Genomic DNA, 12,722 nt, shown 5'->3' on the forward strand with positions numbered 1-12,722 from the left:
AGTATAAGTTATAAAATAAAAATTATTATTTATTAAGCAATAATTATTCATATTTTGAATTGTTTAAAATATGTTAAAAATTTTTTAATAGTGTTTTATTTGAATAGAAAATAAAAATCAAATTTATTTATTAAATAAAATAAAATAATTTATTTATTTGAAAAAACAGTTAAAATTACAAAATGCATGAATAGTTTTTGGTTTATTAGTTTTATTAATTTTTTTTAGGAAATTATTATTTAAACAAAAATTAAATTATATATATATATATAAACTCAAAAATTATTATATAAATTTTTAGAGTCTTTTAATTAATTAATTATTATTATTATTGTTGTTTTTGTATTTTTTAGTTTTCAAAATTATCAAACATTTTAAGTATACGTTTGAGTACATAAATTCGGTCAATGGGTATATAATTTGTTTGATTTCTTAAAATTTCTTTAATTAAATTTTTATATTCAGGGTATGTATTTTTTTCAGCCCACTTTAGTCCCAAATCTTGTCAAAAATTAATATATTAATTAAGCAACAAAAAAAATATCAACAAATAATTATAATTATAATAATAATAAAGTAAATTGAAAATATTTTTTAACAAAAAWAAAWTAAWTAAAATAAAATACTTTTTAGTTAATAACAAATTACTAAAATATTTAATTTTAATATATATCTAATAATTAATTAGATAAAAACATATTTAAATTGAATATATATATATTAATATTTATTTTAATTTATTTATTTTAATTAATTTAAAATAATAATTTTTTTATATATAAATATTATTATTATTATTAAAATTTATATTAAAAAAAATTACATATATATAAACTTACCCTCATATTTGTCTAGCCATGTCGGTGCCTGACTGGCCACCCATCCCCAGCTCATACATATGATAATAGCGAAAACTATTACTAATTTCATGATTAGTTGTTTTAATAATTTTTTAAATMAATTATTATTAATTATTAATTTTTTTTTTKAAATAACAATTTTTATGTATATTGTTTGTTTRATTTGAACTTAAAAATTGATTGAAACATTGACACTGTATTTATATATAAATTATTATATATATATATACCTGATATACACTGTATAAATAATGTTTGATATATATATATATATAATATCTAATTTTAATAGTATATATCAGGTAATGTAAAATATTATCTAATTATTATTAGTATTATTTAAAAATATTWTTATCATTTGTCTATAATTWTAATAAACAGTATGTAATTTCTATGTATTATTAAACACTTGGTATTTATCAGTTAAAWTAATTAAAAAAAAAAATCTTATTTTTAACCAAAAAAAATGCATTTCAATAATTTTTATCGATATTTCAAGTAGTTTTCCAAAAAAAAAACATTRTATAAACAAAAAAACATTTTATTTGATTAATTTATTAAAAAWAAWTAAAAGTAATTAATAATATTTTTCTTGGAAAATATCATTATTATTATTATAATAWATTAATTAAATGCTTATTTTTTTATTAGTWTATTTCATATTTATTTTTAATATTATTAACTACTTAACTATCTTTTTTTTTTTTWAAATTATATTATTTTTAATATTTTAGTAATTAATTCCTATGAAATTGTATTGTACTATAAATTGATAATACAGATAAGCAGATATATAAAAAACAATATATAAATATTTTATTATTATTATTTAAAACTATTACTATTACTTAACTAAAGTTTATTTAATTATTTGTTTTATATTAATAATTACTATTAAAAAAAAATTTAACTTTAAATCTATTGATTTTTTATTATCAATAATTAACAATAAAATTAAGTAATATTATATTGAAATTTTTTGTTTGTATAAACTGATGTATATATCAAAAAAAACTTGAAAAGTTTTGTTTTCTGAAATCTATAATGGCTTTTTGAGTCTGTCTGTCTGTCTGTGTGTAGCATTTCATTTTGCGAATTTTGAAATTCTGACTTCAGATTCGGTTAGAGGACTACTAATAATGTATTGAAAAGTTGCATTAAAATTTTGATATCTCTTCGGGATCATAGAGAAAAGAGAGAGAGAGAGAGAGAGAGAGAGATCTCTTCGAGAGAGAGAGAGAGAGAGAATAAAGAGCTGAAAAAATATGCATTAAAATTTTGATATCTCTTCGGGAACATAGAGAAAATGGCGGCTAAAGTAAAAAAATGGTAATGTATGGTAATGTATGGTAATGTATGGTAATGTATGGTAATGTATGGTAATGTATGGTAATGTATGGTAATGTATGGTAATGTATGGTAATGTATGGTAATGTATGGTAATGTATGGTAATGTATGGTAATGTATGGTAATGTATGGTAATGTATGGTAATGTATGGTAATGTATGGTAAGGTATGGTAATGTATGGTAATGTATGGTAATGTATGGTAATGTATGGTAATGTATGCTTAGGTTAGGTTAGGTCAAACAGAAATTTTTTTAATATTTTAATAAATAATATTACTTAAAAGTGCTGTCTTACTATAAATCAAACTTATAAATACTGTTATTAAATAATGTTGAAGTTTACAAAATAATAAAGTTAACGTATTAATAAAGATGATGCAAAAATAAATTATGATTAAATAAAAGAATATATATATTAGAAATACATTATTGATATATCTGAAATCTATAATGGCTTTTTGAGTGTCTGTCTGTGTGTAGCATTTCATTTTGCGAATTTTGAAATTCTGACTTCAGATTCGGTTAGAGGACTACTAATAATGTATTGAAAAGTTTAATTAAGATTTTGATATCTCTTCGGGAACATAGACAAAATGGCGGCCAAATTAAAAAAAAATTAAGAAAATTTTTTTTAAGTATAGATTTGAATATAGCATCAAAAACAAGAATAAAAAATATACATTAAAATTTTGATATCTCTTCGGGAACATAAAGAAAATGGCGGCCAAAGTAAAATAAATTAGGTAAAAATTTTAACGTTTAGAATTGTAAAGAGTATCAAAAATATGATATAATATATCAGTATAATTTTTTTTTAAAAATGGCAAAAGTATAAAAAATTTTAAGAATTTTTTTTAAATATAGATTTGAAGAAAGAATCAAAAACAAGGATAAAAAATATGCATTAAATTTTGATATCTACGGGAACAAAAAGAATAAGTATAAGCGGCAAATGTATAATTATAGATTATTATTTTGTTATACTACATCATTTGATACCCCACATGACTATAGTTTTTTATTTTGTCATACTTAATCATTTGATACCATACATTACAATATTTATATTATGTATATTTGACCAGTTTTTAAATTTTTATGTTATTATATAGCCGCTATAATTATAAAACTAATAGTTTTCAATGTTATTCAAGTTTTTTTTTTCTGAAAATGCTTTCTAGCATTCTTAACTGGTTTTTGATAGTTTATATTTAATAGTTTTTAGTATTAGTTAGAGAGAGAGAGAGAGAGAGAGAGAGAGAGAGAGAGAGAGAGAGAGAGAGAGAGAGAGAGAGAGAGAGAGAGAGAGAGAGAGAGAGAGAGAGAGAGAGAGAGAGAGAGAGAGAGAGAGAGAGAGAGAGAGAGAGAGAGAGAGAGAGAGAGAGAGAGAGAGAGAGAGAGAGAGAGAGAGAGAGAGAGAGAGAGAGAGAGAGAGAGAGAGAGAGAGAGAGAGAGAGAGAGAGAGAGAGAGAGAGAGAGAGAGAGAGAGAGAGAGAGAGAGAGAGAGAGAGAGAGAGAGAGAGAGAGAGAGAGAGAGAGAGAGAGAGAGAGAGAGAGAGAGAGAGAGAGAGAGAGAGAGAGAGAGAGAGAGAGAGAGAGAGAGAGAGAGAGATGAAAAGTCATATTAAAAGTACTGTATATAAAAGTATATAAAACTTTTATTTAATCATTAAATTTATTAATTATAATTTTTTAAACATTAATTTATTTATTACATTAAGAATCAATATATATATATATATTTAATTATATTATATATATAATATAAAAATAATTTTTGTTAGAATTAGTGAAATTACATTTAAATTTATTTATTTTTTAGATAAATGAATAATTTTATGTTTAATTAAATTATATTTCATATATAGTTTGTTACATAAGACTAATAAACAAAAATTACAGACATTTTATTTTATTCAAAAAATAACATTTTTATTTTCTAATACATATAATAAAGTATTTTAATAACTTTAAAATTTATTAAAATTAATACAAAAATTATTAAGTTTCTGTAATACTATTTAATAATAAAAATTATTATATAAATTATGGTTAAGTAAATTATTATTATAGTTATCAAAATTACAAAATTACTTTTATATATTTTATTATTTGTTTGTATTATTTGTACTAAAAATTCAACTAATAATTTTTTTTTAAAAAACTTATATAATGACAATTTGATAATTATGATAATTTAATGTAGATTTCATTTTTGTGAAAAACATTGATTACATTCATTGACATTACATTTAAATTAGGATTTTAATGATTGAATGTTTTTTTATTGATGTAATGAAAGTACAGATTTAGTAGCAAATTGTTTAGCAAACAGTTATCTAAACATCACATTTGAAATGATTTTTTTTAATTTCGATAATGAATTTGTTTATGTTGTCTAAAACATTGTAAATTTGCAAAATATTTGCCACAACTATTGTAATCACATTTGAATTGGGGTTCAATTGAATGATCTCTTGATAAGTGTTGTCGTAAACAATGATTTGTTGTAAATGTTTTCAAACACTCCTTAACTGAACATTTAAATTGTATTTTTGTTGTCTTTAAATGAATTAATTTATGTATTTTATAATCACTATTTGTTGAAAATGTTTTATTACAATATTCGACATCACATTTAAATAACTCTAGTTTTGAATGAAATTGAATTTCATGTGATTTTAGATTATATTTTGTTGTAAATATTTTATTACAATTTTCATAAAAGCATTTAAACTTATTATTAAAATGAACGCTAGATTTATGTTGATTTAAATGTGTATTTCTAGTAAAACATTTGCGACAATCGTTGTAATCGCAAACATATTTTATATTTAAATGTTCAGTATTTTTATGATCTAACAAACCTGAATGACTTTTGAACATTTTATAACAATTATTACATTTGTAATGTTTATTATTTGATAAATGAATCAATTGATGACTAATTAAATGTTGTCTACTAATTGTTTTATACCGACATTTAGGCCAAAAACACTTGAATCGCGTGTTATTGTTGTTATCCATACGTGTGTTGTTGTTGTTGTTGTCATAACAGTCACTATAATCAATGATTTTTATTGAAATGCAATCATTTTTTGTTTGGATATTCACTGTATTTAAATATTTGATTGTTTCACACAAAATAACACTAATTTTAGTCAATTTTTTGGATTTTGTTTTAATACTATAATCTAATGATTTTAATTTACTTAATATATCTTATGTTTTAAATTATTAATTTCATTACTAATTGAGTTCACATTTAGAGAAAAAAAATTATTAAAACAACAGTAATAACTAAATATTGATTAAAACAATAGCAATAATTTTTTGTTTGTTTCATATATTGTGTTTGAAATAGCAATAGATATATAAAATATGTATAAAATCCGTTATATTTTTTTTTGATAGTTTATATTTAGTAGTATTTTAGTGTTAGTTAGTATTACAGTATTAAGTTTTAGTTAATTAATGGTTGAGAAAAAAATATGTGATTTTAGTGTATCGGAAACTGTATGTAAGTTACTGATTAAGAGAGAGAGAGAGAGAGAGAGAGAGAGAGAGAGAGAGAGAGAGAGAGAGAGAGAGAGAGAGAGAGAGAGAGAGAGAGAGAGAGAGAGAGAGAGAGAGAGAGAGAGAGAGAGAGAGAGCAAACAGGAAAAGTCAAAATAAAAGGATATCACTGTTTATAATATCATAATATATATATATATATATATAGTATTTAATGTATTATATACTTTAAATGAATAAAATTAATTACTTGAAAAAAATAGCCTAAACTTGTGGTTCAATAATACTTTTTTGATAATATAGTAAAATAAATATATATATTGTTGCTATTTATTAGTAATCATAATACTGTAATAATAATAATTAATTAGTTTTTTACCACTTATTAACTATAGTAAGCTTATCCAATGCAATAGTTTAATTATAGTAATAATAGTAATAGTTATTATTATTAATAACTATTAATAATAATACCGTAATAATGATAACTAATAATAAAAATATATCTATATTATAGTTGTTATGTTACTTATGAAATACAAATAAATTAAAAAATTGATAAAATTTTTTTTTAAATATTTTTATTAAATAAATGTTTGTGATATATGTAAACAATTATTGGTAAAAAAAAAGTTTTTTTACTTAAAAAATCAATCAATATATAAGTGAAAATGTTTTTTTTAATTTATAAAAACAAATAAAACATTTAGCAATCTATTGTAGTTGTTTTGACAAACTATTTATTTAAAAAATAAAATAAAATAAAAATTATAATGAAAAATTTATAAAAAAAATAATTAATTAATTAATTAATTAAGCTATTATATTAATTAATAATTATATAATTAATTTAGTATTATATATATATATATATATAACTTCAAAGCTTGTKATTRTTAKTACACTTTTGTGTAATAATTATTAAATAGTAATAATAATAATAATAATTATTATTATTATTATTAGTTAATAATCATTTAATAGATCATCAAATAATATGGATTTATTAGCCAATGATATCATTTTTTGGGAAACATTTTCCCTATGAATTAGTACAACAATTAGACCCGAATTTTTTGCATCACTTATAATCGCATGAAAATCCTGGTCACCGGTTATTAAAACTAATATCGATTTTTTAGCCGCTAATGRTTGGCCACTGAGGCTATCGATCAGTTGGCCCATACGTTTGGTTAGTACCCGATCGGCTGCATTACGWCCCGAACCGGCCRGTATGGCGACCAACTGGGCTCCCGAWGCYCGRAGWCCGTSAACATGTTGGCCAATACCGTCAAAATTGCCGACACAATCGAAAATTTTCGGCTGTTTTTSWTTCGGGTAGCCATAGTTACGGTCAATAAAGTTACGCAGACTRYCSACTACAGTGGCCGGTGACTTACGGTACGGTATTTGACAGTTTTCAATGTCCCAGTAAATGGCCAGGGTTGATTCAGGTTCGGGATWCAWATASGATATAATAGCGCCCATTGTTGTTRTTATAATAATTATTATTTAGTTAAAAAATAATTAAATTWAAATTTTTAAATTTAAAAAAAATAGTMAATTAATGTAAATGTTATAATAAAAATTTATTTTTTTTTRTATAACTTATAATTAATTATWTAACTGTATATATAATTGACTTGACTTTATATAGCATATAATTTTTGTTTTGTTTTTTTTGTGTTTGATATCATTAATAATGTGATTCATAATATTATTTAATAATATTGTGTGTATATATATACTGTATATAATGATAATAATTATATATATATATATAATAGAAAAAACTAGAAAAATCTAATAATGATTCATAATATTATWTATATATATATACTTTAAATATATATATGTTGTAAATATTATATATATATATATATATATAATTATATATAATAATGATAATATTATTCTAGAATTTTCTATAATAAATTATTATTATTATTATTTTATTTTGTTTGATTAAGTAACTTAACAACAATAGATTATTTTTTAAAAAAAAMTTATTATTAGTAATCACATATTGTATGCATTATTAATAATATAATATATTATTATTATTTTTRTTATTTAATWAATTTTATTAGTTATGAATCATAAATTTATATATATMTGTAATTGTTGATAAAAATAATTATTTTACATTTATTTAATTTCGCATATGATATATATGTATATCTAAAAAACTAAATAAATAATTAATTTAATTCAAAAATTACACAAGAAATCATATAAACAAAAAAAATTTAAATAAAATATCTTTGTTTTTAATTGATTTTTAATTAATATATTATTTTTTGCTATTTATTATAAAAGTAACTTAATTAAAAAAATTAAATAAATACTGTTTTTTATTAATACTTTAATATGATTTAAAATTTTAAACAAATAAAAATCATACAATATTTATATTTGTATTAATAATGTATTAATTAATTTATCAATTAATAAACATTTTTGCATGATAATTATGCATATTATTTAATTATTTATTTAAAATTATACTAAACAAATATAAAATATATATAATAATAATTTTATTTATATATTATATTAATATATAGTTATTTTTAACAAAAATAAATTAATAATAATATTTAGAAAAATAATCTCTCTCTCTCTCTCTCTCTCTCTCTCTCTCTCTCTCTCTCTCTCTCTCTCTCTCTCTCTCTCTCTCTATATATATATATATATATATATATATATATAACATGTGTTATACAGTATTTATTTAAGCAAAATGAGACATAGATTATTATTTATAACAATATAGCAATAAAACATGTGTTATCTTATTAAGTGATCTGAAACTTATTTTCATAAAGTATTATTATTATTATTATTATACTGTATATAATAGTTATAATAATAAATAATGCAAAAAAACACACATAAAATAATAAACAATTTATTTTAGTTATTTTATTTAGTATTTTCAAATATTATCGATATATTTAAAGCTATTTTTGTTGTTGTTGTTGTGAATATTTTTTTCAATAATAATAATAATATAATTAAATTMAATAAATAATAAAATTTCTAAAATAWATGTTAAAATAAATTKTTTGAATTTGAAAATCATTACACAATAGTATTGATATTTTTAAACAAATAGTTTATAATATATATAATATTTAGTATTGTTTTGTTTGTAAAGCAATTGATGGCTTGAATTCAATGACTATTTTATAACAATAAATGATTATTGAATTCAATGAAAAATCACTGATTATAGTGACTGTTATGACAACAACAACAACACACGTGTKGATAATAATAATAACACGCGATTCACGTGTTTTTGGCCTAAATGTAGATTTAAAACGAAAAAAATATTTAAAAAAAACATTTAATACAATCAATTGTCWCATAAACTATTYAAATGTAATTCAATTGTAATAAAAACATATATCAGATATCATTAAATTATRCAGTAATTTGTTTTCAATAACATATCATATATATTGTTAAAATAAATCATTTATGATATAAATTTTTTTTGACAAACATATTGTGTATATATATAACACATATGTTTTACAAATTACAATATATATACTGTATTTATAGCTAAACTCTCATTCAATATCAGTTATATTGTTTTATACTGTATWTACTGAAAAAWATATAATAAATACCAGAAAAATATTATTAACTTTAGTTAGTATTTCAATATTTTGTTATTATTGTTATTGATTTTTAAAAATTTACTATTAAGTTTAATAATAATAATAATAATAAATATGGAGTTAATTAATAATAAATTAGTTAATATTGAGTATATGTTAATRAAATTAAATGAATTAAAAWCATTAAACAATAGTATTATTGATAAACAAACAAATAGTTTATCAGWAAATAGTGATGTTTTGTGTRAAMCGATTGATGGATTGAATGCAATGAATATCCAAACAACTAATGATTGCATTTCAATGAAAATCATTGATTATAGTGACTGTTATGACATCAACGAWCAACAACACACGTGTGGATAACAACAATAATAACACGCGATTCACGTGTGTTTGGCCTAAATGTCGGTACAATACTAATAATGAATATCATTTAATTAGACATCAATTGATTCATTTATCACCGAAAAAACTAATCAATTGTAATGATTGTCGTAAAACATTCAAWWSKCAGACATCACTAAACTATCATAAAAATGCTAAACATTTAMATATAAGATATGTTTGCGATWWYARTGATTGTCGTAAATGTTTTACTAGAAATACATTACTAACTGAACATAAATCTACTGTACATTTCAATAAACGATACAAATGTTGTCAATTAAATTGTAATAAAACTTATACAACAAACTATCATTTGAAAGCACATGTAATTAAAATACATTTAAATCAAAACCATAYAAATGTGATGTCGATAACTGTCACAAACAATTTGGCGATAAATCTAATTGGTATAGACATCGACGTTTGCATTCAGGAATTAAACCATTTAAATGTGATKTCAATGATTGTAATAAAATGTTTAGGAAAAAATCATCACTAATTTATCATAAGTATAGATGTCATCAATAATTTTATATATAATTATATATAATGTTATTAAAAATTTAAAATAATGAAAATTATAAAAAATATATATATTAATAATTAATGAAATGAAATTAACAAATAATTATTGTATTTATAATTAATTTTTTATTAATAATTAATTTTTTATTTATAATATTTTTTTTATTTTTTTTATTTATAATTATTTATAATTTTTTAAAGTATATTTTTAATCAATATATTTAAAAAATAGATAAATAATAGTAATATAAAAAACAATTAAAACTTTAATTTTGATTCTTATAAATAAATAAATAAATATATATTATACAAAATAAGCTTAAAATTATTAATAAAATCTTTGTTAATTAAAAAAATAAAATAAAATAAAAACTCAATTAAAACWCAAGTAAATACTTGAATTATTTTTCATTTATTTGATCCAATCGGGTAACATATATATCAATATAATAAAATATATCCATTGAACTTATTTCCCTTTCCCCCCCCCCAAAAAAACTGTTATTCATCCCTTATCCTTATACAAACAGTGCCGCCAAAAAAAACCGGTAAATTTTTTTTATGGCCCATAGGTTTCCAGGTGTTGTTCCTCATGTGTAGGATAACAGCCCATATATATACTGTATATACTGTATATAATTAATATATGAGACAACATTTTTGTTGAAAATTAAATATATTAATAATAATAATAATAATTTTTCAAAAAATTTATATTTCATACTAATTTTATTAATTTAATTAAATCATTTAATTATATATATATATATATTATGTTTAGAATACAGAATCCTAATAATAAAACACTAATTTTTTTTTATTATTTTTAAAAAAAATTTATTTAATAATTATATACAATATATATAAATATACTAATAATGTTTATAACTACTATTGTGTCGGTCTAATAGATATTGTATATCTAAAGTGTACAAAATTTATGACTCTCTCTCTCTCTCTCTCTCTCTCTCTCTCTCACTCTCTTTCTCTCTCTCTCTCTCTCTCACTCTCTCTCTCTCTCTCTCTCTCTCTCTCTCTTTCTCTCTCTCTCTCTCTGTCTATATATAAATATACTGATATCCTGTATATATATATATATATATTGATATCAATTTATATTTTTGCAGAAACTTTGTTAGTACTGTGTTTTTAAAAAATAAATAAATAATATTTGAAAAAAAATAATTTATAACAATATGGAGTCAATAAATAATGAAATTAATAATTTAAAACATAAGTCGACTATATTAAGTAAATTAAGAAAATCATTAGATTTTAATTGTTTAAAAAATAAATTAGTTACAAAAATTATGGAAATTTTGTATGAAACAATTAAATGCTCAAATAAAGTGAATATCCAAACAACAAATGATTGTATTTCTATGAAAATCACTGATTATAGTGACTGTTATGTCAACAACAACAACACACGTGTGGATAACAACAACAATAACACGCGATTCAAGTGTTTTTGGCCTAAATGTCGGTATAAAACTAATAAACAAAATAAATTAACTATTCATCAAATTATACATTCATCTGTTAGACAAGTTATATGTGATTATTGTAATAAAATATTCAAATGTCATCAATCATTATATAATCATAAAAGTGCTAAACATTTCAATCATAAATATGTTTGCAAAATATCAAACAACGATTGTCGGAAATATTTTACTAATAATTCACAATTAAATCGACATAAATCTATCGTTCATTTAGAGATTTTAACAATTTAAAAATGTAATTATGATAATTGTAATAAATTATTTTCGAAAAAAAATCCAATTTAAAATGTCATCAAAAAAAAGTTGTCCATATATTACATAAACCATTTCGATGTGATGTCGACTATTTAGTGTTGGCAAAAAAGAGAAATTTATAAAATAATAGAGAAATTTCTAGAAAGTTTCTAAAAGAAATTTCTATCTATGGGATCCCCATAGTTAATTTTATCTCGATATTTGCTATCATATAACAATAAATTAAATATTATTATTTTAATTATTAATTAAACAATATTAAACTATGATATATATAATAAAATGAATAAAATTTTTAAAAACTGATTATTATTAAATAATTATAATTATTATGTATATATATATATAGGTATCCCATTTGTATAGTACTGTAGTATACTGTATGATATTATATGTATAGTATTATGTTATTAAAATACTGGTATTACAATAACTATAGATATGGGGATCCCATAGAATAACATTAAATTTAAATTTCTATAGAAATTTATTCATGAGAAATTTTCTAGAAACTTTCTATTTGCCCATCTCTACGACTATTGCGATAAAACATTTTCAACTAATAATCAATATATTGCACACAAATTGTATTCATTTGAATAACAATAAAAAACAATTTCATTGTTCAGTAAAAAAAATGTCTGAAAAAAAGTTTTACATCATATTGTTGTTTACGTCGACACCAAA

The 12,722-nt window shown here is 20.2% G+C and overlaps 1 protein-coding gene across 1 annotated transcript; it reads right to left on the reverse strand.

Moving 5' to 3' along the window:
* Window positions 1-6,691: 6,691 nt before the first annotated feature.
* Window positions 6,692-7,213, reverse strand: LOC128953134 (meiosis regulator and mRNA stability factor 1-like). Its single transcript, XM_054298609.1, has one exon. It carries the CDS (start codon window positions 7,211-7,213, stop codon window positions 6,692-6,694), a length of 522 nt encoding a protein of 173 aa, XP_054154584.1.
* Between the last annotated feature and the right edge of the window lie 5,509 nt (window positions 7,214-12,722).

The sequence above is a fragment of the Oppia nitens genome, unplaced genomic scaffold (assembly GCF_028296485.1).
Source record: "Oppia nitens isolate AA-2021 unplaced genomic scaffold, nextdenovo-longstitch-racon4-pilon3 scaffold20_pilon_pilon_pilon, whole genome shotgun sequence".
In the NCBI taxonomy this organism is placed as follows: domain Eukaryota; kingdom Metazoa; phylum Arthropoda; class Arachnida; order Sarcoptiformes; family Oppiidae; genus Oppia; species Oppia nitens.